This window comes from Choloepus didactylus, chromosome 11, assembly GCF_015220235.1.
Source record: "Choloepus didactylus isolate mChoDid1 chromosome 11, mChoDid1.pri, whole genome shotgun sequence".
NCBI lineage: Eukaryota > Metazoa > Chordata > Mammalia > Pilosa > Megalonychidae > Choloepus > Choloepus didactylus.
Genome location: NC_051317.1, coordinates 86,832,152 through 86,859,782, shown reverse-complemented (window position 1 = coordinate 86,859,782; position 27,631 = coordinate 86,832,152). Strand labels below are relative to the sequence as shown.

Sequence of the window (27,631 nt, the reverse complement as noted above, 5' to 3'; positions counted from 1 at the left end):
TAACAAGAGACCTGCCCTACTGGAGATACTCAAGGGAGCCCTACAGACAGAGAAACAAAGAAAGGACAGAGAGACTTGAAGAAAGGTTCAGTACTAAAGAGATTCGGTATGGGTACAATAAAGGATATTAACACAGAGAGGGAAAAAATATATATGACAAACATAAACCAAAGGATAAGATGGCTGATTCAAGAAATGCCTTCACGGTTATAACATTGAATGTAAATGGATGAAACTCACCAATTAAAAGATATAGATTGGCAGAATGGATCAAAAAAAATGAACTATCAATATGTTGCATACAAGAGACTCATCTTAGACACAGGGACACAAAGAAATTGAAAGTGAAAGGGTGGAAAAAAATATTTCATGCCAGCTACAGCCAAAAGAAAGCAGGTGTAGCAATATTAATCTCAGATAAAATAGACTTTAAATGCAGGGATGTTTTGAGAGACAAAGAAGGCCACTACATACTAATAAAAGGGGCAATTCAACAAGAAGAAATAACAATCATAAACATCTATGCACCCAATCAAGGTGCCACAAAATACATGAGAGAAACACTGGCAAAACTAAAGGAAGCAATTGATGTTTCCACAATAATTGTGGGAGGCTTCAACACATCACTCTCTCCTATAGATAGATCAACCACACAGAAGACCAATAAGGAAATTGAAAACCTAAACAATCTGATAAATGATTTAGATTTAACAGACATATACAGAACATTACATCCCAAATCACCAGGATACACATACTTTTCTAGTGCTCACGGGACTTTCTCCAGAATAAATCATATGCTGGGACATAAAACAAGCCTCAACAAATTTAAAAAGATTGAAATTATTCAAAGCACATTCTCTGACCATAATGGAATACAATTAGAAGTCAATAACCATCAGAGACTTAGAAAATTCACAAATACCTGGAGGTTAAACAACACACTCTTAAACAATCAGGGGGTTAAAGAAGAAATAGCAAGAGAAATTGCTAAATATGTAGAGACAAATGAAAATGAGAACACAACATACCAAAACCTATGGGATGCAGCAAAAGCAGTGCTGAGGGGGAAATTTATAGCACTAAATGCATATATTAAAAAGGAAGAAAGAGCCAAAATCAAAGAATTAATGGATCAACTGAAGAAGCTAGAAAATGAATAGCAAACCAATCCTAAACCAAGTACAAGAAAAGAAATAACAAGGATTAAAGCAGAAATAAATGACATAGATAACAAAAAAAAAAAAATAGAGAGGATAACTATCACCAAAAGTTGGTTCTTTGAGAAGATCAACAAGATTGACAAGCCCCTAGATAGACTGACAAAATCAAAAAGAGAGAAGACCCATATAAACAAAATAATGAATGAAAAAGGTGACATAACTGCAGATCCTGAAGAAATTAAAAAAATTATAAGAGGATACTATGAACAACTGTATGGCAACAAACTGGATAATGTAGAGGAAATGGACAATTTCCTGGAAACATATGAACAACCTAGACTGACCAGAGAAGAAACAGAAGACCTCAACCAACCCATCACAAGCAAAGAGATCCAATCAGTCATCAAAAATCTTCCCACAAATAAATGCCCAGGGCCAGATGGCTTCACAGAGGAATTCTACCAAACTTTCCAGAAAGAACTGACACCAATCTTACTCAAACTCTTTCAAAACATTGAAGAAAATGGAACACTACCTAACTCATTTTATGAAGCTAACATTAATCAAATACCAAAACTAGGCAAAGATGCTACAAAAAAAGGAAAACTACCGGCCAATCTCCCTAATGAATATAGATGCAAAAATCCTCAACAAAATACTTGCAAATCAAATCCAAAGACACATTAAAAAAATCATAACACCATGACAAAGTGGGGTTTATTCCAGGCATGCAAGGATGGTTCAACATAAGAAAATCAATCAATGTATTACAACACATTAAAAATTCAAAAGGGAAAAATCAAATGATCATCTCAATAGATGCTGAAAAAGCATTTGACAAAATCCAACATCCGTTTTTGATAAAAACACTTCAAAAGGTAGGAATTGAAAGAAACTTCCTCAATATGATAAAGAGCATATATGAAAAACCCACAGCCAGCATAGTACTCAATGGTGAGAGACTGAAAGCCTTCCCTCTAAGATCAGGAACAAGATAAGGATGCCCACTGTCACCACTGTTATTCAACATTGTGCTGGAAGTGCTAGCCAGGGCAATTCGGCAAGACAAAGAAATAACAGGCATCCAAATTGGAAAAGAAGAAGTAAAACTGTCATTCTTTGCAGATGATATGATCTTGTATCTGGAAAACCCTGAGAAATCGACAATACAGCTACTAGAGCTAATAAACAAATTTAGCAAAGTAGCGGGATACAAGATTACTGCACATAAGTCAGTAATGTTTCTATATGCTAGAAATGAACAAACTGAAGAGACACTCAAGAAAAAGATACCGTTTTCAATAGCAACTAAAAAAATCAAGTACCTAGGAATAAACTTAACCAAAGATGTAAAAGACCTATACAAAGAAAACTACGTAACTCTACTAAAAGAAATAGAAGAGGATCTTAAAAGATGGAAAAATATTCCATGTTCATGGATAGGAAGCCTAATGTCATTAAGATGTCAATTCTACCCAAACTCATCTACAGATTCAATGCAATCCCAATCAAAATTCCAACAACCTACTTTGCAGACTTGGAAAAGCTAGTTATCAAATTTATTTGGAAAGGGAAGATGCCTCGAATTGCTAAAGAGACTCTAAAAAAGAAAAACAAAGTGGGAGGACTTACACTCCCTGACTTTGAAGCTTATTATAAACCCACAGTTGCCAAAACAGCATGGTACTGGCACAAAGACAGACATATAGATCAATGGAATCGAATTGAGAATTCAGAGATAGACCCTCAGATCTATGGCCGACTGATCTTTGATAAGGCCCCCAAAGTCACTGAATTGAGTCATAATGGTCTATTCAACAAATGGGGCTGGGAGAGTTGGATATCCATATCCAAAAGAATGAAAGAGGACCCCTACCTCACACCCTACACAAAAATTAACTCAAAATGGACCAAAGATCTCAATATAAAAGAAAGTACCATAAAACTCCTAGAAGATAATGTAGGAAAACATCTTCAAGACCTTGTATTAGGTGGCCACTTCCTAGACTTTACACCCAAAGCACAAGCAACAAAAGGAAAAATAGATAAATGGGAACTCCTCAAGCTTAGAAGTTTCTGCACCTCAAAGGAATTTCTCAAAAAGGTAAAGAGGCAGCCAACTCAATGGGAAAAAATTTTTGGAAACCATGTATCTGACAAAAGACTGATATCTTGCATATATAAAGAAATCCTACAACTCAATGACAATAGTACAGACAGCCCAATTATAAAATGGGCAAAAGATATGAAAAGACAGTTCTCTGAAGAGGAAATACAAATGGCCGAGAAACACATGAAAAAATGTTCAGCTTCACTCGCTATTAGAGAGATGCAAATTAAGGCCACAATGAGATACCATCTCATACCAATTAGAATGGCTGCCATTAAACAAACAGGAAACTACAAATGCTGGAGGGGATGTGGAGAAATTGGAACTCTTATTCATTGTTGGTGGGACTGTATAATGGTTCAGCCACTCTGGAAGTCAGCCTGGCAGTTCCGTAGAAAACTACATATAGCGTTACCGTTCGATCCAGAGATTGCACTTCTCGGTATATACCCGGAAGATCGGAGAGCAGTGACACGAACAGATATCTGCACGCCAATGTTCATAGCAGCATTATTTACAATTGCCAAGAGATGGAAACAACCCAAATGTCCTTCAACAGATGAGTGGATAAATAAAATGTGGTATATACACACGATGGAATACTACACGGCAGTAAGAAGGAACGATGTTGTGAAACATATGACAACATGCATGAACCTTGAAGACATAATGCTGAGCAAAATAAGCCAGGCACAGAAAGAGAAATATTATATGCTACCACTAATGTGAACTTTGAAAAATGTAAAACGAATGGTTTATAATGTCGAATGTAGGGGAACTAGCAATAGAGAGCAATTAAGGAAGGGGGAACAGTAATCCAAGAAGAACAGATATGCTATTTAACGTTCTGGGGATGCCCAGGAATGACTATGGTCTGTTAATTTCTGATGGATATAGTAAGAGCAAGTTCACAGAAATGTTGCTATATTATGTAACTTTCTTGGGGTAAAGTAGGAACATGTTGGAAGTTAAGCAGTTATCTTAGGTTAGTTGTCTTTTTCTTACTCCCTTGTTATGGTCTCTTTGAAATGTTCTTTTATTGTATGTTTTTCTTTTTTTTTTTTTTAATTTTTTTTTCCATACAGTTGATTTAAAAAGGAAGGGGATGTTAAAAAAAAAAAAAAAGAAAGAAAGGAAAAAAATATGTAGTGCCCCCTTGAGGAGCCTGTGGAGAATGCAGGGGTATTGGCCTACCCCTCCTCAATGGTTGCTAACATGACCACAGACATAGGGAACTGGTGGTTTGATGGGTTGAGCCCTCTACCGTAGGTTTTACCCTTGGGAAGATGGTTGCTGCAAAGGAGAGGCTAGGCCTCCCTATAATTGTGCCTAAGAGCCTCCTCCCGAATGCCTCTTTGTTGCTCAGATGTGGCCCTCTCTCTCTAGCTAAGCCAACTTGAAAGGTGAAATCACTGCCCTCCCCCCTACGTGGGATCAGACACCCAGGGGAGTGAATCTCCCTGGCAACGTGGAATATGACTCCCGGGGAGGAATGTAGACCTGGCATCGTGGGATGGAGAACATCTTCTTGACCAAAAGGGGGATGTGAAAGGAAATGAAATAAGCTTCAGTGGCAGAGAGATTCCAAAAGGAGCCGAGAGGTCACTCTGGTGGGCACTCTTACACACACTTTAGACAACCCTTTTTAGGTTCTAAAGAATTGGGGTAGCTGGTAGATACCTGAAACTATCAAACTACAACCCAGAACCCATGAATCTCGAAGACAATTGTATAAAAATGTAGCTTATGAGGGGTGACAATGGGATTGGGAAAACCATAAGGACCACACTCCACTTTGTCTAGTTTATGGATGGATGAGTAGAAAAATAGGGGAAGGAAACAAACAAACAAACATACAAACGTACCCAGTGTTCTTTTTTACTTCAATTGCTCTTTTTCACTTTAATTATTATTCTTATTATTTTTGTGTGTGTGCTAATGAAGGTGTCAGGGATTGATTTAGGTGATGAATGTACAACTATGTAATGGTACTGTGAACAATCAAATGTATGATTTGTTTTGTATGACTGCGTGGTATGTGAATATATCTCAATAAAATGAAGATTAAAAAAAAAAAAAAGAAGCTTCAGGATAACTTCACAAGGGAAAGGAAAAACCCGTTATCAACATAGTCTGTACTGACTTATAAATCATCTACTGTCTTTCTTCCAAAAAGGATTTGGGTAAGCTAAACTATTCATGGTCTTTATGATAGTCATTAAAGTCATAAAGCCTATCCTAACCCCTCTTTATCTAGGCAAGGTAAAAGTGATACTTTTCCTCAGAGAAAAATTAAATTCCCCCAACATTCACATTCAGGATAGTTTTCTCAAAGGAAAAATACACCACACAAAACTATAGGACAAAGCATGTCTTTAAAAAGTGATTTAATAAAAGGGAATGCTTCAGTATAGAAGTTTGAAGACAGGTGGGACCACATAGGTGGGCAAATAACTGCAAAATATTTTTAATCCCACACCCTACTAAATCATTAATCTAGCAGTTAAAGTAAGACCTTCCAGGGAGCAGATATCCCGTTTCGTCACTTAAAGTCAGAGCCTACTTCCTACTGCTCTTCTTCAATTTTTTTTTTTTAACCACTTGTCAAACTAGAATGGAAGCCAGGAAGGCAGCTCATACAATTGGCCCATTTCCAAGCAGAGAGCAAATCTGAAGATAAATTAAGTGGAGAGAAAGCTGGCAGGATAAACTGCTCAAGTTCACTGCTCTCATGAAGCTGCCCTCATCTGAAAGTTATTTGAAAATCACATTGAGTCTAAAGCTAACCTGCATACTGCCTTGCTGTTTCTTAGTCATCCTTTTCTTCTACTTTTAGAATCTCTCAAAGAAATATAATATCATATGAATACATTCTAATTCCTAACTTCAATTTACATTGTTTCCTTAGTCCTGCTGTTTCAAAATAGAAATGGATTTTTTTTAAATGTGTTAGATAAGCTTTGGGAGCTGCTATACTTCAAAAAAGCAAGAAAAATGCAGAACAAGCAAGAGATTGTTGATGTGGACTTCTGAAACAAAAACCAAGCTTTCTAATTTCCCTCAGTAAATACAATCTTCACCTATGTGGTCTGGATTTTTCATACAGTCATGTCTTTGGATTGTTTATTATGTAAAACTAAAACTCAGAGACAAAGTGACCCTATACTGGATTACATGAATTAAGAAAAGAGAGAATATCTAAAAGTTTGAAGAAATGGTATGCCCTATTCTTCGTCCCCACTGAACAATTTAATAAGAAGCCACAAACAGGCTCCTGAGAAATCACTAAAATGAGTGTTAACTGGCCTGGATTTTCCCAAGGCAACGAGATTTGAGACTTGATATGACAGAGCAGAAGCCTTCTTGAAAAAGTCCTCAAGTGCATGTGCTTTTGGTGAGTCAAAGGTCCTTCTGTGGCAGAGCTGTTTACACTCCTGTTATTTAACATTGGCAGGCCCTAACATGTAAAATGTTTTACATACCTTATAGTGGCCACTTTAATAAAGCTGAGGCAGATGTGGACAGCAGTAGCAGAAATATGACAAGGCTTTTTTTTCCTCTGACATAGAAACCATCTTAAAAGTATCAAACAGAATATGGAGATTCATTTTAAAAAAATGTTCACAGCAGCGGTACTCATAACAAGGTCTCTCAATAGTGGAATGGACAAATAGTGGTATTTTCATACCTGGAACATTCTAGAGCTATGCTGTCCACATAGTCACATGTGGCTATTGAGTGCATGCAATATGGCTACAGTGTGATTTGAGATGTGCTGTAAGTATAAAAGATACTGGATTTCAAAGACTTATAAAAAAAAGAATGTAAAATATGTAATTTTTGTATATTGATTATATGTTGAATTACTAATATTCTGGATATATTGGATTAAATAAAAGGTATTATTAAAATTAATTTTACCTATTTCTTTTTACTTTTTAAAAAGTGGCTACTAGAATATTTAAAATTATACATACATGGCCCGCATTATATTTCTATTGGACAGAGCTGCTCTAAAGCAACCAAAATGAATGAATAACCAGTGCATGCAAACGATACAGATGAACCTTACAAGCATGATTTTGAATGAAAGAAGTGAGCTATATGGCAATCATACTGAATGATTTAAAGTTTAAAAACAGATGAAACTAAATCAGTGTTTAGTGATGCCAAAAAAAACAATTTACAAACGGCCAAAGAAGTGATTACCATTAAAATCAGGCAGTGATTACCAAGGGGAAGAGAAAAGGGCTTGTGGCTGGGAGGGGACATGCGAAACCCTTCCAAGTGTGGACAGTAGTCTAATTCTTGGCCTAGGTGTTGGTACACTTTGTTAATCTGTGCATTCACATTCTATGCACTTTTCTGCGTGTTATATTTAACAGTTCAAAAAGTTTTTTTTTAAGATCTCAACCTGATTCTTGTTTAAACATGTTTATTTGCTAAAGAAAGTAATGACTCTTGAGGAAAATTTAAAAGAAGAGGGTTAAATGACTTGTCTGATAGCACAAGTCATCATAACAGAAGAAATCTACAAAGGTTAGGCCCCTGGGTGGCTTAGTCAAGAGTGTGTTACTTTCTTCAACATATTTTTTAATATTTTAGAAATTATATCTAAATGTTTTAAAAGCACAATCAGCCCATATTTTAACAATACTCTTTATTCTATATTAGCATGTTATATGAAATAGATGCATCTGTCTCTAAAAAACTGCATATAAATTTTCTAAGTTGACATATCTGTGCTGGACAAAATAAACATTTCAATAAATATGTTTATGAACAAATGAGGTAACATGTTCAATGTATGAAGGATTTAAAAGAAACCCTTTTGAGATGTCTTATACAAAATTATTATTCACACCCTAAAATCTATAGTTAAATAAGTTTCAATATTTTTTCTAAAAATAGTTAATCTTAATATGAGAATCCTGTCAGAAACTTTATTGCATTGGAAAATAAGTTAAAAAGAAAATGAAAAAAAAAATCTGAATACGCTCAAGTCAGTTTGATGATAGGTGACAAAGGTAAATTAAATGACTTAAGTGTTTTCTTTAACTAATATCTATTATTTGATGACATTTTACCAAATGCAAAGAGGTTTAAGAACTGAGCTTTAACAAATGAAATTTTTTCTGAGCACAAAAGGCTTGCCACCTAGTAGAATGCATGAAACACTTCAAAAGAATGCTAAACTAAATTAAAAAATCTCTCACAACTACCTAAGAGCAATGCTGATGACAGAATTCAAATTTAATTCATCGTTATAATAAAGAATTGAATTGATAAAAAGAATCCAGGGAAGAAATCCATAGAATTGGTACCATACTCACCATGAACTTGGTTGATTTCAGAATTCTGGGAAAGAATTTCATCTGCTAATTTTTGAGCAGTTGGCAAAACTTCTGTATGGTGCACTGTGATCAAATACTGTACAAACTTTTGCAGTTGGTCTCTATTCATTTGAAAGAGAGTCTCTGAAATGGGAAGATGCAGTTTGACCTGATCTGGCTTGCGGATGCGGTATAAAGACAGTGCCACAACATGGGCACAATAAAATATGTCCTTGTTTCCACAGCTGCAGGTCACTGAGGTAATCTTGCAACGATCAAAGCTGATGGCCACGTTGCAAACAGTTTCTGGCTCCGATTGTATTGCAGGTTCTGTCACTGTGCCACTCAAGTGGAAACCTATATGAAGAAAAGAAGAGCAAGTTTAGCTTCTACAGTCAGGTACTATTCTTTGAAATGTATGGTCCTTGGCAGCAGCAAGAAAAAATATGGCAACTTTGATTTTGAAGTAAAAACATTCAGGCCACAAACTCCGCCTCCCCCTTACTTCACTACAGCCAATAAACAAATGGTATTTGTGACGGTTTGAATGTATTATGTTCCCCAAAACACCATTGTCTTTGATGTAATCTTGTGTAGGCAGAGGTATCAGTGTTGATTAGATTGTAATTCTTTGAGTGTTTCCATGGAGATGCGCCCCACCCAACTGTTGGTGATGACTCTGATTGGATAGTTTCCATGGAGGTGTGGCCCTACCCATTCAGCATGGGCCTTGATTAGTTTACTAGAGCACTACATAAGCTCAGACAGAAGGAGTAAGCTTGCTACAGCCAAGAGGGACACTTTGAAGAATGCACAGAAGCTGAGAGAGTAGCTGCAGATGAGAGACAGTTTGAAGACGGCTGTTGAAAGCAGACTTGCTCTGGAGAAGCTAAGAGAGGACAAACACCCCAAGAGAAATTAAGAGTGACGTTTTTGAGGAACTGCAGCCTAGAGAGAGGAACGTCCTGGGAGAAAGCCATTTTGAAACTTTGGAGCAGACGCCAGCCACGTGCCTTCCCAGCTAACAGAGGTTTTGTGGACACCATTGGCCATCCTCTAGTGAAGGTACCCGATTGCTGATGTGTTACCTTGGATACTTTATGGCCTAAAAACTGTAACTGTGTAACCAAATAAACCCTCTTTTATAAAAGCCAATCCATCTCTGGTGTTTTGCACCCGGCAGCACTGGCAAACTGCAACAGTATTCAACAGACATACTGAAGTATTTTTAAGCAGTCATGTGAAAACTCTTATTGCAGTATACTACCATCATACCTATAGAAAGTTGTTCTGTCACAGCAAAAATAAGCTAGCGTTTATTCTACCCTGAATCTGTGGCAAAAATCCCCTAAAGATGAGTGGGATCATTGATTTTGTTCCTTCTTTTCTGTTTCCTTTTTATAGTATAGTCTGCCAGCTCAGCTTTCTTCTCAAGAAGCTCCTCTCCCTTCACTCCACCCTTACTCTGGGCAGCCACCTCCAAACAGTACTGCAACTCTGAGGGGTTCCCTTTCACAAACCTTGACCAAAAAATGTTTGTATTTAATAATCCTTTCTGTAGCACATATAAACTATATGTCCCCAATATAGCAATGTATATAAGCAATGCCTGCTGGTAGAACTACGGAGCCCACTAAATGTCACGCACACCAAGATCTAAGTTAACGTACAGTAACTATTTTCCTCCATATGATACAGAGTGAAGCTGTTAGAGATTTAAGGTTGTTAAGCGTGGGAAGGGACTTAAGAGGTGTTGTAGCTTAAACTTAAAACCACAGAGGAATCACCTCCAACTTCCCTGCAGCTTAGAACAATATAGAGATAAGACACTCACCCCTGAACAGACAGCAATTCAAGACTGGACAGCTCTAGATACAGTTTACAGGGCACTGCAAATTGCCTCCCACAGCCACTGTCCAGCAGTGGGGCCAAGTAGGCCTCACCAAGGGACAAATCCTCTAAACTCCCTTTCCCTAAACCCATGGGAAGGTTTCCCTGAACTTTACTTGGCACACCCATTCAGTTCCATCCTTCCTCAGAAAGCTGCTTCAGTGGCCAGGGATAAGCCTTGAGACAATGAGAAGGGGATCCCTTTGGGAATCTCAGGGTATCAAGGATTTTTACTAATCCTTTGCTAACAGAAACTCGAGTGTTACAAAATAAAGCCCTTGGTTCCCTCTCAGCATTTCACTGTCTATGCTACTTTAAATAAAATGCATCCAGCTGGCTTCTGTTTCTTTGGGTTCTGCTTTATTCACAAAGAGAAGGACCTTTTACCATTTAGGAACTCTGAGACAATACTACACATAGAGCTGCTAAGATGTGACATGAGAGTGACAGCCACAACACCACCTGGAGTTCACACATCGGACATCTGAACCCCATTTACTATGTCCTTCAAGAGAAGCTACAGCTACATAGGCCAGAGAATTGAAAGAAACACTACTCAACTTACATCTTCCAGAGTAAAATATTTTAATCTTGATAATTCATATTCAGCTACACTTAGTAGAGGGAAACAACTGTTGTAATAATTTTAACCCAACGAATCAATTAAAAAAGAACAATCTCTAAAAATAAGACTGTTATTGCTTCACAACAAGAATTTTTGAGACTTGCAATATGATTATCTCTGGATTTCTTCCACAAAGATTTTCCCTGTTTCAGAATGGATATTTCAGTCTCCTTTATTGATCAAGAAATTTTCTGGAAAATCATAACTGAAAAAGGTTGCATAGTAAAAATAATCATACTAAAAATTTTTAATGTCATTCCCCCACATAAAGATGTAAACACTGTTCATGGCTTGGAAGGCTAAATGTCTTTAAGATGTTATTTCTACCCAAATTGATCTACAGATTCAATGCAATACCAATCAAAATTCCAACCACCTACTTTGAAGAAATAGAAAAGCTAATTATCAAATTCATTTGGAAAGGCAAGAGGCCTCAAATAGCCTAAAACGTCTTGAAAAAGAAGAATGAAGTAGGAGGATTCACACTTCCTGAAAGCATATTATAAAGCTACAGTGGTTAAAACAGATGATTCTGGCATAAAGATAGACATACTTTATGGAATCAAATTGAGAGTTCAGAAATAGACCCTCACATCTATGGTCAATTGATTTTTGACAAGACTTCCAAATCCACTCAACTGGCACAGAACAGCCTCTTCAATAACTGGTGTTATGAGAACTGGATATCCATATCCAAATGAATGAAAGAAGATGCTTACCTCACACCCTATACAAAACTTAACTCAAAATGGATGAAAGACCTAAATATAAGAACCAGAACCATAAAAATCCTAGAAGAAAATATACGGAAACATCTTCATGAGCATGAGATAGGAGGTAGTTTCTTAGACCTTACACCAAAGCACAAGCAATGAAAGAAAAAAAAATAGATAAAAGAGACCTCCTCAAAATTGAATACTTTGGTGCATCACAGGTCAAAAAGGTGAAAAGACAGCCAACTCAATGGGAGAAAATATTTGGAAACCACATATCTGACAAGGGTTTGAAATTCAGAATATAGAAAAAAATTCTATAACTCACCAATAAAAAGACAAACAACCCAATTAAAAAATGGGTGAAAGATATGAATAGACATTTTTCCAAAAAGGAAATACAAATGGCTAAAAAGCACTTGAAAAGATGTTCAACATCACTAGCTATTAGGGAAATGCAAATCAAAACCACAATGAGGTATCATTTCACACCCACTAGAATGGCTGCTATTAAACAAACAGGAAACTACAAGTGTTGGCAAGGATGTGGAGAAACAGGAGCACATTCAGTGCTGGTGGGAATGTAAAACAGTACAGATGCCATGGAGGACACTTTGACGGTTCTTCAGAAAGCTAAGTACATAGTTGCCCTATGATCTGGCAATCCTGCTACTTGGTCTATACGCAGAAGATGTGAAAACAGGGATGGAAACAGACACTTGCACACTGATGTGCAGTGTCATTATTCACAATTGCCAAAGATGGAAAAAGCCCAAGTGTCCATCAATGGATGAACAGATAAACAGAATGTGGTGTATACATACAATGGAATATTATTCAGCAGTAAGAAGGAATGAAGTCCTGAAGCATGAGGACATTATGCTGAAGGAAATAAGCAGACACAAAAGATAAATACTGTATGACTTGACTAATATGAACTAATTATAATATGTAAACTCATAAGACATAAAATCTAGAATACAGGTTTCCAGGAGATAGAATGAGGCTTAATATCTGCAGAATCTTTCACTAGGTTGAACTCAAAGGTTTGGAAATGGATAGAGGTGATGGTATCATGTTACCGTGAATATAATTAATAGTGCTGAATTGTATGTGAATATGGTTGAAAGCGGTAGTCTAGAGTCATGTATGTCACCAGAAGGAAAGCTAGAGGATAAAAATGGGAATGTATACACAGTGAATCTTGTGGTGAATGATGACTGTGATTAACAGCACAAATACAAAAAGTTGTTTCATGAACTAGAACAAATGTACGACACTATTACAAGGAGTTAATAATAAGAGAGTTAAATGGGAAAACATGTACCTATAGTTAACAATAATATTTTAATATTCTTTCCTCAATACTAACAAATGCACCACGCCAATACTAAGGGTTAACAATAGGTGGGGATAAGGGGTATGGGATGTTTTACGTTTCTTTGATATTTTTATGTTTTATTTTTCTTTTGGGAGTAATAAAAATGTTCTAAAATTGATTACAATAATGAATGCACAACTGTGATGATACTGTGAGCCACTGTGTGCTGGTCTGAATGTATTATGTCCCCCAGAAAAAGCCATATTCTTTAATGAAATCTTGTGGGGCAGACAGAATAGTGGGGATTAAGTTGGAACGTTTGAATTAGGTTGTTTGCATGGAGACGCGCCCCACCCAACTGTAGATGATAACTGATGGGATATTTCTATGGAGGCATGGCCCCACCCATTCGGGGTGGGCCTTGATCAGTGGAGCCATATAAATGAGCTGGCTCAAGCAGAGAAAACTCAGTGCAGCTGTGAGTGACGTTTTGAAGAGGAGCAAGCTTGCTAGAGAGGAACATCCTGGGAGAAAGCCATTTTGGACCAGACGCCAGCCACGTGCCTTCCCAGCTAACAGAGGTTTTCCGGACGCCCTTTGCCATCCTCCAGTGAAGGTACCCAATTACTGATGTGTTACCTTGGACACTTTATGGCCTTAAGACTGTAACTGTATAGCCAAATAAACCCCCTTTTTATAAAAGCCAATCCATCTCTGGTGTTTTGCATTCCACAGCATTAGCAAACTAGAACAGATTTTGGTACCAGAGAAGGGGGGGTGCTTTTGCTGCTGAGTTTGCAAATACCAAACATGTTGGAACGGCTTTTTAAATGGATAATGGGGAGTTTCTGGAAGAGTTGTGAGGAGCTTGATAGAAAAGGCCAAAGTTGCTTTAAAGAGACTGTTTGTGGAAATATGGACTCTAAAGATACTTCTGACAAGGCCTTGAACAGAAATGATGATGTGTTGTTGCAAACTGGAAGGAAGGCAATCCTTGTTTTAAAGTGGCAGAGAATTTGGCAAAATTGTTTCCTGGGGTCAGATGGAAGGAAGAATTTGAAAGCAACAACCTGGAATACTTAGCTGAGGAGATCTCCAGACTACGTGTGGACGATGTACCCTAGCTTCTCCTCGCAGCTTATAGTAAAATGCGAGTGGAGAGAGATAAACTTAGAACTGAACTCTTGGGCTCAAAGAGACCAGAAACTGATCGCTTGGAAAATTACGAGCTTCCAGGGGGTGGAATCCCTGAAGCTATAGCCCAACATGAGGATGTAACCAAACACGGAACCCAGGCACCATTTCAGTACAAGCCAAGATTGGAGATGGAATTATCCAGAAAGGATTTGTGGGAAGTCCTATTGTCTAATGGCTTTGACCCCTGTGTGCTTCATGCAAAGCCAACAGAATTTTTGTGAGGTATTTATAGACACAGCCATTGCCGGTCTGGACTGGAGGAGACAGACAAGGAAAAAATTAAAGGAAAAATCTCTTCAAAGACAGAGCCATGGAGGTTGAGGTCTGGAGTCAGGAGGTCTCGGGCTGGGAGAGTGGAGCAGCCGACACGCATGGAAAGGGTGAGTTTGCCCTGGAGGTCGAGGGTGGGCATTCCACCTCGATGATCTGGAAGAGTTTTGCCACCCAAGGTCCCAAAGAGGGTGGAGCACATTCCCAGGGAATTGGGGAAAGCCTGGCTGCCACCCCACTGTTCTGAAGGGGTTGAGCGTGTGCCCCAGAGATGGAAGGGAATCCGGGAGCTGCCCCAATGTTTGAGGAGGGTGGGGCCGAGAAGGTGGTCTCCCCAATGTGTGGATATGTTGGAGCATTCACCCAAGCATTTGGAGAGGAAAGGGCTGCCGCAAAGGCCCTTAGGAAGGGTTAGACTCCCGCTCTCTCAAGCCCCAAGGATGCAACATTGTTCTGTAAATGACTCTCAGACTTTGAAATCTAATGGAGTTTGTCCTGCAAGTTTTAGGAACTGTTTTGGTCCTGTTAACCCTGTTTTCCTTACTCTTTCTCCTTATGGCAATGGAAGTGTTTATCCTATGAATGTCCCTCCTTTGTATACTGGAAGCATATAACTTGTTCTAAGTCCACAGATCCAAAGCTAAAAGAAGAATTATGCCTTAGGACTGGCCATGCCTATAACTGATTTTGATGGGATCTTGTACTTAACTTTTGTTACTGAAATGATTTAAGTTTTTGTGATATTGTGATGGAATGAATGTATTTTGTATTTGGAAAGAATACGTTTTTCTGGGGTCCAGGGGGTGGAATGTGCTGGTTTTAATATATTATGTCCCCCAGAAAAAGCCATATTCTTTGATGAAATCTTGTGGGGCAGACAGAATAGTGGGGATTAAGTTGGAACGTTTGAATTAGGTTGTTTGCATGGAGACGCGCCCCACCCAACTGTAGATGATAACTGATGGGATATTTCTATGGAGGCATGGCCCCACCCATTCGGGGTGGGCCTTGATCAGTGGAGCCATATAAATGAGCTGGCTCAAGCAGAGAAAACTCAGTGCAGCTGTGAGTGACGTTTTGAAGAGGAGCAAGCTTGCTAGAGAGGAACATCCTGGGAGAAAGCCATTTTGAAACCAGAACTTTGGACCTATGATGACATGAATGTTTCCTCCTCATTTTGTATGTTTGTATTTGTCTGTAAAGAAAATATTTTTGCTTTCTTCTCTGTCTTATCCCCTTATCATATGGCATAAGCTATAACGTTCATTTTGAAGGTATGGTTTTAGGTAATGTGTACAACTGCCAAGTTGACAAGGGGTGGACTGTGATGGTTGGGCTCATGTGTCAACTTGGCTAGGTGGCCCAGCTGTCTGGTCCAAAGTTCTGGTCTCAAAACGGCTATTTCCCAGGACATTCCTCTCTAGCAAGCTTGCTCCTCTTCAAAACGTCACTCACAGCTGCACTGAGTTTTCTCTCCTTGAGCCAGCTCGTTTAAATGGCTCCACTGATCAAGGCCTACCCCGAATGGGTGGGGCCATGCCTCCACAGAAATATCCCATCAGTTATCATCTACAGTTGGGTGGGGCGCATCTCCATGCAAACAACCTAATTCAAACGTTCCAACTTAATCCCCACTATTCTGTCTGCCCCACAAGATTTCATCAAAGAATATGGCTTTTTCTGGGGGACATAATACATTCAAACCAGCACACACCGGTTGTATACTTTAGAAGGATTGTATGTATATAAATCTATCTCAATAAAATTGCATAAAAAAGATGTAAACCCCAAATAAAATTTCAAAAATGAAGAGTAATAAGGGGAGTCTTGCAATAACCTATACCGGGGATGCACTACAAACCTACAATCATTTGAACTCTGTGGGACAGGCACAGAATAACACAAATAATACCACCAGATCATAAGAACCCAGAAAGTTTCCAAGTAATTCTGTACATTTAATACAGAGGATCTGTTTTCCACCTGTTAAATACATGTTTGCACAGGGAAATCAGATGCCATAAAAGGTATATAGTTATCATAAACTGGCCATTTAAAAAATCAGTCCCTCCCAAATTAATACTAATCATCTCACCTTGCCCACCTGCGAGTCAACATCTTTACTGGCTTCTCTATGAAAGTGATATTAGAGAACTTTTCCAATTACAGATAACCCCAAGACAAGTGAGGATCCAAAAGAGTTATACTAGTTAGTCTTTAAACGGAAGAATCATAACAGGTGCTTCAAAAAGAGACTGATTTAACTATTAAAAAAAAGAGGTTCTTAAGAAAACTGATGAAGTTCTCAAATAATTTTGCAAAAATGACCTTCAAGTCAAAGGGAAGTAAAATATATTGGATCCTAACATCAAACAGTTATGCTAGGAAAAAATCCACACATTATCCAGTTTCACTACATTGAAAATTTACTGTTTTTATAAAGTAAAGGAAAAAAATGACCAAAGAACTCCAAAACTACCTAATCCAAGAGATATATGAGAGCACAAATAATCACATACATGTCATACAGTAACACTTCATTAATTTAGTATCATCCAAGTTTAAGGTGTTTCATGAATGTTTTATTTTCCAAATAATAATACCTTATTATCTTCCAAATACTCAAACTCAAAAATTCCAACCATTTTTGACAGAAAGATTTCTAATTGTTCTAAGTTCTTCTACGTTGCCACCCTAATCAGGATTTGATGACCATTTAGGTAGGGGGTTACCAAGTGTGAGGACAACATTCTCTATAATGTACAATTGCAGTTGGCAGTATTTTTAAAGTGGACGTTTTTGTTGTTACTTTTCTCCACTATCAGCTATCAGGATGACTCTCCTTACTGCTAAGCTTTTTTTAAGGAAAATTCTTTGCCCTAATGTCAACTGCACCTTTAATTAGACTAACTCTGTAGCACCCATTTAAGGCTTTTCTATGGCATTTTTTCCCCTTCTTTTAGGTTGCAGGGGTTGATATTGCTAGAGGTGGGAGGCTTTACCTTAAATACAGGAAAATTACACACACACACACACACACACGTCAGGGACAGTTAGTATATTACTTTTTAAGATGATGAAACACTGAATCAATACGCTGGAATAATGGAGGAATTCCAACAAGCCTTACTTCAGGATTTGTGTTATTTTGACCTCTCCAATTCGAGAAACCTTCTTTGGAATTCCCCAACACACTCTCTGTGAGTCTTAAATCATATCACAGCACCCGCAAGAAAAATGAGGAGGATGTTCCTCCCTCAATAATTCCAAGAGGGCTAAAGACATTTCACACAACTCGCTTATCTCTTACGTACAGGGTGACCTGGAACAAAACTAAGTTCCTGAGAATGACTTTTTGTCTTTCTGGAATTCTAATAAACTCTGATGACCAGCTGTTTTAGACTGCAAATGCAAAGTCTCCCTCTGGGATAGTTAGCTATACTATAGGACAGAACAGAACACACAAAGAGAGGCAATCCTGTACTCTGTGGTAAAATATGGATAATTAACTTTTATTTTCAAAGAACTAAAACTGAAGAAATTATATAAACCTTCCCTTATAAAGGTATTATTTGATTTTACAAAATATAATCTGTGAAATACAGTTAATCCCATAAGAGCAAACCTCACAGGACAAATCGTTTTATCATCATGCTACTACTCAGCCCAGTACATCCTTAGATCCACATTCCCAATCTGCAGGTTTTGAAGAAAAACCAAAGCACAAAACCAAGGCACAAGCACCGTGTAGTCATGTTGTCATTTGTAATAGAGAAGCCTTGGTTCCGATCAGGTTCTGTCACTTAAACGCTGTGTGCCTTGGGCATCTTAACCTCTCCGAGTCTTGCTTTATCACATGCAAAATGTAGATAAAAAAATATCTCTTGGGGATGTTTGGGGGACTAAAATGAAATAACATATGTAAAGCACCTGGCACATAGTAAAAGTGCCCATTAAATTTTATTTCCCTTTCCTTCCCTTCCCAGCTGGAGAAATAGGGAGGGGGTGTCATATACATTCCCTTCATCCATAACACTTGCTTTTTCTAAGCTACTGGAATCTTGGGGCTTGGGGGAAGAGGAGTTCACTGGTTAGGTGACTCAGAAATTTAAGAGGGGTCACTGAGAATGTATGCAGTAAGTGAGCAGGACAACACTAGCAGGATCATTGCCATGTGTCGGAAAACCAAAAACCCTCAATGATACCTCTGCACAGCCCGGTTCTCTTTCTCCATTTTCCTATTAAGTTCAGCCAATGCTCATAACAGGAATTTTGTTAAAGAGTATTACTTTCATATACAGAAACAGCAGAAAATATTAGGGGAGAGATTTTTTTAATAACCATATATATTTTTAAATGTTATAATGCAATGATTCTCGAACGATGGTCTGGGGACCCCCCATAGGTTCCTAAAACGCCTTCAGGGAGTCCATGAGATCAGAACTATTTTCGTAATTATACCAAGACATTACTGGCCTTGTTAACTCTCTCCTATGAGTTAAGTCTCATGAGCACTTTCAGTTTTCCAAAGAATACATTATGGGTGATATCACAACAGACTGAATATCCAGACAGATAGGAAAATCTAGCACTCTTCTATTAAGACCTACATTAACGAGATTTGCAAAAATGTAAAACAATGCCACTCTTTTCAATGAAATATTTTTTTTTGTTTTGGAAATAGTTACTTTTTCATCAAAGCATGTTACTTATATTAATATGTAATAGGTTTATTACTGTTATTTAATAAATATATATTTTTTTCTCAGTTTTAATTTCAAACACAGAATAGCAAAAGCACTTTGAGATCCTCAATGATTAAGAGTGTAAAGGGATGCCAAGACCAGAAAGTTAAAGAACTGCTATTATAATGCACTGCCAAAATACGGAAGAAATAACTCTTCTAAATCACCTTCAAAATGGCATTATTTGTACTTGCATCTAACAGTGGATAAATAGATAATAATACTCAATAGACAACAGTGAAGGGGCAGGATTCTCAACATAAATACATATGCCAATGTCTACATTAGGTTCACATTCACAAGGATTAATTAAGGTTTCTAGAAAGCAAACATTTAATTATTCACTGATATCCCAAAATAAGCTTTCCATGAGGGCTGATTTTCCATATCTCAGGTTAAATTTTAGATACATTTTAACGGGGACAAGGAGACCCATGATATGAGGACTGGAAAGACAGCTGTTTTAAAACGTACAAAGAATTTTTAAAGGCTGACCATTTTATGCATAAATGTACATGTGCTCAGTTAACTGAAAAACTGTTACAAACTGAAAGCATAAGAAAATTCCTAAGCCAAAATAAACTGGCAGACATGAAATAAACATACATACTAAAAACAATTGCTTTCAGGGCACATTATTTTCAGAAAAATATGTGCCCTGTGCATGAGGCGCTCAACTAACGTATTCTTTGTTGAAATGGAATTTAACAGAATCACTGGTGTAGTGCTTACACAAATACATCTTTTACCCTTTCCTAAATAAAAAGAAGCCCCAGGGAAATTAAAGGCAGAAACCAAGGCAATGTAATGTTATGGCTGAAAGGGTGGCAAGGGTTGTGAGAGGATTTTTTTTGTATTTTTTTAAACGAAGTTTGAAAATACAAAAGTGTTACCATTTAACAAAGCATTCAGTGGCTAATTAAACCCACTACCATGGCTAAATGTATAGTAGCTAATACCTGATTATGTGTCCCTGGTAAAATAGATAAGTTAATCATTGCCAATAAAACCTAACTTTCATCTTTTCTAACTCTGAGAACTGCTGCACACAACCCCAACACCCCATGTGGAAATTATCAGTGTTAAAAAAGTTTTAACTAAACTCATGCACAATTTCCAGATCAGCAGTACAGACACAACAAGGGCCCAAGTTTGAGGTACTCAACTCAACTCAAAATCCAACTTGTCTAAAAAATCATATGCCTTCTTCAACTACATAATTTTCTCAAAGGAAAATCCTAAGTTAAAGAGCCTGCATCCTGTGAGCTGGCTAATTAAATCCTCTAGCTGTAATTTCTAACACTAAGCTTAAACCGCTTATAGAAAGACATTAGGAGATTTTGCTGGCAATCAGTAATTAAGTGGTTGTCGTCTCACGAAAAAACTATTTTTTCAAAGGAAAGGCTTTAGTTTTAAGTTCACCTTTAAAATGACTGTTTGGAATAGAATCAATCCTACAGTTCATTAATATTTGAGAGAAACACATTGGCAAATTAATGCAAAGACCATACTGTAAACCACAGCACAACATATAAACAACATAAAAATTTATGGAGCATGTGCTGGATGGGCCCAACCAAGAGTTCCCAGGGGCACTGTGTTCACTATCATTTTTGTTTTCTCATTAATGTAGATTCTTGTACCATTTCATATAAGGAGCCATATTATCAGGATACCTGTGTTAAGCTATTGGTGGCATTAATAATTATTTCTGAAATAAAATACTCATCCACTAATTTAGCTACCTGCAATGGTCACCCAGAAAGAGAACTAACATACTTCCTAGCTAAAGGGGAATGCACTAGATAAAGAAGTCACATCCCTCTGTGTCACACCTAATCCTGAAGTCCATAAGGGTTCCCCACCACCAATGAATTTTCCAGAATGCATTTCTGCATTTTAACATGAATATTTGAGGGAAATAACTGGTGCCCAGCCTCCAGTTCTAGGTGGGCAGCCAAGAGGGCAGTAAATAAATTAGAGCAATTCTCTCAACTGTAACACCCAGGTGCTTACAAATTTAAATTATATGCCCAATCTTTTAAATTCTCCTTTTCTAATACAAGCAATGGACCTCCAGTCTTCCATCCTTCTCAAAGGCGGGCAGCCCCCTGGACCCCTTGGCCCGTTCCACAAGGTCCCTACTGCGGCTCTGAAACTTTGGCTCCCTCCCTCTCCCTATACCCGCCTCTCACCTGGGTTCTCAACTTGTGAAGTGCAGATGGACCTTATTAGAGCCCTTAGCTTCCCAAACAACAACTCTTAACACCTCTGCACACCTTTGTTTTGCTCCCTGGGGCCCAGAGCTTTTTACCTGTTTATTTCCTGTAGTTGCTTACAGCAAAACAACCTTACAAAATACTTAACTGTTTGCCTCAAGAATCGGTGAAGGATAAACTCTGGAAACCCTGGAAATTCTGTTTACCAGGGCTGGGAGATGAGGAGACCAGTATGCTCAGAGCCAGGAAGGGAGAATGCATGCCTCAGTAGCTAAACTCCTCCACCCACACCCTAGAGCTCTGGCTTGACCCCTCATTCCAAATGAGCTCCCACATTTTGGCCCTAACCCATTCCTAATTCCTTATCCCTACGTCCAGGGTATTAAACCCACTTAAATCCTCACAACCACCCTATTAACTAAAGTAAGCGTCATATTCCTCTTTTTACAGGTGAAGAAGCTGAAGTTCTCTTAGAGAAGCAGTGGTGGAGTACACTCTGGATTAAGCGCAGCCCTCTGAAGGACAGGAAGGAACATGGAGGGTCTGCAATTCAAATGAAAAATGGGCACAAATAAAATATTTTCCTACCAACAAATAAATGATTTAAAGAAAGAATGACAGGAGGCAAATTAAGAGATCTAGACACCCGAGTAAAATATTACTAAGCAGCAGCATTCTCAGTAGTCAAAAGATGGAAAAAACTATCAACATATGAATGGATAAATAAAATGTGGTATAAACACACAATGTAATATTATTCAACCATAAAAAGGAGGAATTAAGTTCTGATACATGCCATAACATGAATGAACCTTGAAGATATTATGCTGATTGAAATAAGCCAGACACAAAAGGACAAAATATTGTACGATTTCACTTAAAATATCATAGAGGCAGAAAGTGGAATAGCAGAGGCTAGGGGAGGGGAAATGGGGTGTTACTGTTTAACTGAATAGAGTTTTTGTTTGGGATGATGAGAAAGTTTTGATAATGGATGGTGGTGAAGGTAGCACAACATTGTAAATATAATTAATACCATTTACTTGTACACTTAAAAATGCCTAAAATGATAATTTTAAGATATATATACAGATATATATATATATATATATATATATATATATATATATAAAACCACAATAAAGTAATCAAATGTTTTTTAAAAGTTGCTAAGTTTTCAGTTGGAGGCAGGTTGCATTCTTTCACCTGTTGCCTCCCACGATCTGGCACATCTCTTGGAACAAACATGCCAGGCCGTTGGATCCCTATCAAATGAAGGGATTCATGGGGCTCTTCCAAGCAATGCCTGCCCTGCATTGTAGAAGTCACAAATAACAACATGCTTTCGCCCCAAACCCAGGAAACTTTAACCTAACTAAAGATTATTTCTAAGAGTCCACTCCTCTCATACTACAAGCTAAACTGAAAGCTTGGAGACAGCAGAAGTCTGTGGCATCCCCAGCACAGAGAACTGTCCTGGAAGAGGCACTCAAGAAGCACTTGTTAGATGAAAGAATGCACAAACACTTTTGGCATATGGAACATACACAGAGATCAGTGGTTCTCAAACTGGAATGTACATCAGAATCACCCGGAGGGCTTGCTATGACACAGATTGTTGGGCCCCAACCCCAGAGTTTTTGATTGAGGAGGTCTGGTTAGGTCTGAAAATTTGCATTTCTAACAAGCTTCTAAATGATGCTGATGCGTTTGGTCTTGGGACCACCAGGTAATTAGAATTACAGCCTAAATAAGAGTTTTCTAATCAAAATATTTGATTAAACATAGTAAATAGAATAGTGAAAAATTTAAGACTTGTGATATTGAAAATTTATATAATTTCTAGCTCATTATGTAATCTAAAATTTCCCTATCCTAAGAAGTCAGGCATAAGGTATTAAACTGGTCTGGGCATTAAGGAAAAAAAAAGTAAATGAAAGTAACATTTTTTAGTAACAAAAATGTATTACTATCACAACTATTAATACATATAGCTATACCATTCTATTTTAACTAAAACCTTCACTTACAATCTAAATTGAAATATAAAAAATTTTTAATAAATGAGAGTATTTTCTTTTACAAAGAAATTGTTTTACAATGTCCTAATTGAGGATTCTTCATGTGTTTGAAATAATTCAATTAATGAAAAAAAATTAATGGCAACTATTTCAGTAACACATTTTTGCCTAAAGGAAAGTGCACCCTGTATGAGAAAATCAGAAGCCCCAGAATGCAGGTTAGCAAGGGTGGAGAAGGATTTTATAGAGAACTGGAACCTCCTAAAACAAGATCAGTCTTCCTTCAGGCTGCAATACATCTCAGCTAAATGACCTTAGGCATGTAACTTAGCCTCAATTTTCTCATCTATAAAAGGGGATTAATAATACCTATCTTGCAGGGCTGCTCTGAGGAAGGATGGAAATTAAAAATGTATCTAAAACACCGCAACTCCTTTTACAGAGTGCCTGCTTTTGTCATTATGGTAATAGAAATGCCACATGCTTTTGGAAGCTTGGCATTTCCAACATGTGCACTAAAACCCCAGCCCACTAGTATTAGTGCGCACATTGTTGGAAATGCCAAGCTCCCAAGAGCATGCTGGCATTTCTATTACAATAATGGACAAGGGTGTGTTTGTTGTTGTTATAGTAATTCATATTCTAATATATTCATACTTCCAAAAGAATGGAATTGTTAACTTTTTTGTTCCCATTTTACATAGCACACTCTGAAACCATGATTTGATTCCAAACAGACCTAAAAGACTTAACTTCGCCACAAAATAACTATTAATTTCAATAAATAAAAATATTTTTTCACTCTTACCTTTCCAGAGCTCTTTACAAAAAATATAAAACACCCGTTTAGCCCTACCATTTGCCTTCCATGTTGAGGTAGACTTAAATTTATTTTTAGAGCTCAAGTCCACCTCAGCACTGAGCTAGAGACCAAGATTTAAGCTGGATGCTACTGTAAAGGAGACTTGCAATTCTTGTTGTGGAAGAAAAAGTGACCACAGCCTTTCTTTCTCGGACATGTACAGGCAGAATGAAGTGAGAGCTCCTGCTCTCTTTCAAGAATCCCAAGGAACACTAGTCCATGACAGAACTGCAAGTTATTGTTTTTTCCCTAACTGTGGAGATCAGGCTGAGAAGAAAATCCTCTCTGCCCCATGTGTCCTTAAGAAGACTGAAATCAACGAATTTACACCTTGGCTAAATAGTACATTTTTTTTATTAAGTACATAGTGATAAAGAAGCAAAGAGACAGGTCATCTGTTCAAAATGCAGATAAAACTTAGGACATTCCCACCGACATCTTGGAATAGTATAAATTACAGGTAATTTTTTTATTTTCCTTGTTTTGGTTGGTAGGGGGGAATGTCTTTTCTAAAATTTCTACAATGAACACGTATTACTTATGTAATAAGGGGGGAAAAGTGCTCTCACTAAAATTGAAAAGTGCTCAAGGTCTCCTGAGTAATGAATGTGGCATATAAATGATTTATAGCATATGTTCCTGGAGATTGGTGATGACCACACTCATCAAAGCCTGTTTTGACCCCATGAATGACCACTTTGGAAACAGGACATGCCAAGGCTTTTCTTGTCCCTTAACCCATGGATGCTCAATCCCTCCCTTATGGCTCCACCACACTCCATAGAACTCAAAGTAAGACAAAGCTGAGAGGGATTGGACTCCTAGTTTTAATTCCAGCCACTATCTAATTTTAACCCCATGAGCAAGTTACTTAATGCCTCTCTTTTGTTCCCTCTTTTTTCTCATTTATTAAGTGAGAGAGATAATACCAGATGATTTCTATTAAAAAAAAAATTGTGGAGGTAGGGAGCAGTAACGGAGAGCTATCATCCGTGACAACGTTAAGCACCACACTCATTCAAAAGACCTCTGACCTGCCCTGAGTGCTACAGAGTTAGAAGCAATAATTGACTACTTGGAAGCTATGGCTCAGGAAAGGAGAAAGAGAATGGATAAATACTGCTATAGCTGCAGTCATGAACATGTCTGTGACATTTTGGAAGAAATATTTAAAACTTTAAAATTAAATATAAAATCAAGTAAACGTAGTTTTTACCTACATAATTTTTACCTACCTGCCTCTAACTGAGGTTCTTAACTAGGCAGGATGATATCTCTTTGCTGTGTTCTATACAGTCAGCAAAATTTCCATTTTAAAAAATCTCAGATTGTACAAGTATAGGTGAGGCTTACCTATGCAAAATGTATAAAATTTAGAATAACACAGAAACATAAAAGAAAGCCCATTAAAAAAGACAATGACACCAATGGATCATCTTGTCTGCATTCATCACCTAAAAAGCTATATTCTTTCCCTTCCTATCGATTAAAATAATATGAGCATATGAGTAGCCATACCACTCACTCAACAACCACTCCCCTAACCCCCTACCTGACAACAGGCAAGGTACAAGTCTCCAGGGAAACATCCATGAATAACATAAGTGTTCCAGTTCTGAGAAGTCACTGGATTATTGGGCAAGTTGATGGTTAAGAAGTCAGATCAGAGCTTGATTTAAGAAACAAACAGGGCCCCCATTTCCCAAATCGTGTTCTGTTTATGTTAACAGGTATTCATCAAAAGAAAGGGAGAGGGCTTGATCCTCAGGTTTGCAGGAGGCAATAATCAATCCCATGCTGGAACCATGTTTCGCAACCAATATGACAACATTGTCACTGTTTGGAGCCCTCAGGGCAGGATTCATCAAACTGAATATGCAATGGAAACTGTCAAGCAAGGTTCAGCCATGGTTGGTCTGAAATTGAAAATCCACGCAGTATTGTCTGCATTGAAGAGACACAATTAGAGCCTGCAGCCTATCCAAAAAAAAAATTCTCCATGTTGACAAACATACTGGTATCTCAATTGTGGGGCTTACTGCTGATGCTAGACTGTTATGTAATTTTGTGTATCAGGAGTATTTATATTCCAGATTTGTATTTGACAGACCTCTTTCCATGTCTCATTTTGTATCTCTAATTGGAAGCAAGACCCAGATAACAACACAACGACATGGCCAAAGACACAGGCTGTGAGACTGCTCATTGCTGGTTATGATGATGTGGGCTCTCATATTTTCCAAACCTGTCCCTCTACTAACTATTCTGATGGCAGAGCTATGTCCATTGGAGTCTGTTACCAGCTCGTACTTACGTGAAGAGACATACATCTGAGTTCATGAAGTGTAATTTGAAAGCTGGTTAAACATGGTCAGCATGCCCTAAGAGAGACACTTACTACAGAGCAGGACCTAACTAAAAGAATGTTTCCATTGGAATTGTTGCTAATGACTCAGAGTCTATGATCTATGATGATGACGATGTGTCTCCATTCCTGGAAGGTCTTGAAGAAAGACCACAGAGAAAGGCACACCTTGCTCAACCTTCTGATGAACCTACAGAAAAGGCTGATGAACCTACGACACATTAAGTGATAAACCAGACTATATATATATATATATATATATATATATATATATATATATATATATATATATATTATCAAATATGTAACAACGCAGGAACACGTACCTGAATGACAATAACCCATATTTTGAACCAAAAGATGCAGAGTGGTAGAATGGTATATTTTAGGAATCAGTCCAGAAGTGAGATTTTTCCAAGTAACCTAACTGAAACCATAAAATGGGGAGCTTTTTTTCATTGAGAGGATCTATCAAATTATTTTCTAGAAAGTACAGGGTATCTGTACTACTGTTTTTATATGAAGAACATAGCATCTTTGTGGTTTTAAACTCAACTATGAAACCAAATTGTTTCACGTGAAAAAACAAAGGGAGGGAGGGCATTCCACGTCATATAAATGTGGAGTAAGTTGCATCCAGAACCACCCTTCTGGAGATTCAGAATGACATGACAATGGTAATGGCTCTAAGAACTCATCCAGTTAAGGGCTCTCCCACTGAACTCTATTAAATAGAACTTTAAAGAAGAAGGACAGAAAAAGGTCAAAACAGCTGCTGTAGGAAATCAAAAAGAAAA

The 27,631-nt window shown here is 37.7% G+C and overlaps 1 protein-coding gene and 1 pseudogene across 1 annotated transcript in view; one reads left to right on the top strand and one right to left on the bottom strand.

Moving 5' to 3' along the window:
• The window catches only part of ZSWIM6 (zinc finger SWIM-type containing 6), a 236,046-nt gene that overhangs the window by 71,418 nt on the left and 136,997 nt on the right, over window positions 1–27,631 (bottom strand). Inside the window, exon 2 of the mRNA XM_037798901.1 lies at window positions 8,607–8,963. Within this exon, the coding sequence (XP_037654829.1) occupies window positions 8,607–8,963 (357 nt within the window). The remainder of the gene's footprint in view (window positions 1–8,606; window positions 8,964–27,631) is intronic.
• On the top strand, window positions 26,275–27,059 carry LOC119505960 (annotated as a pseudogene).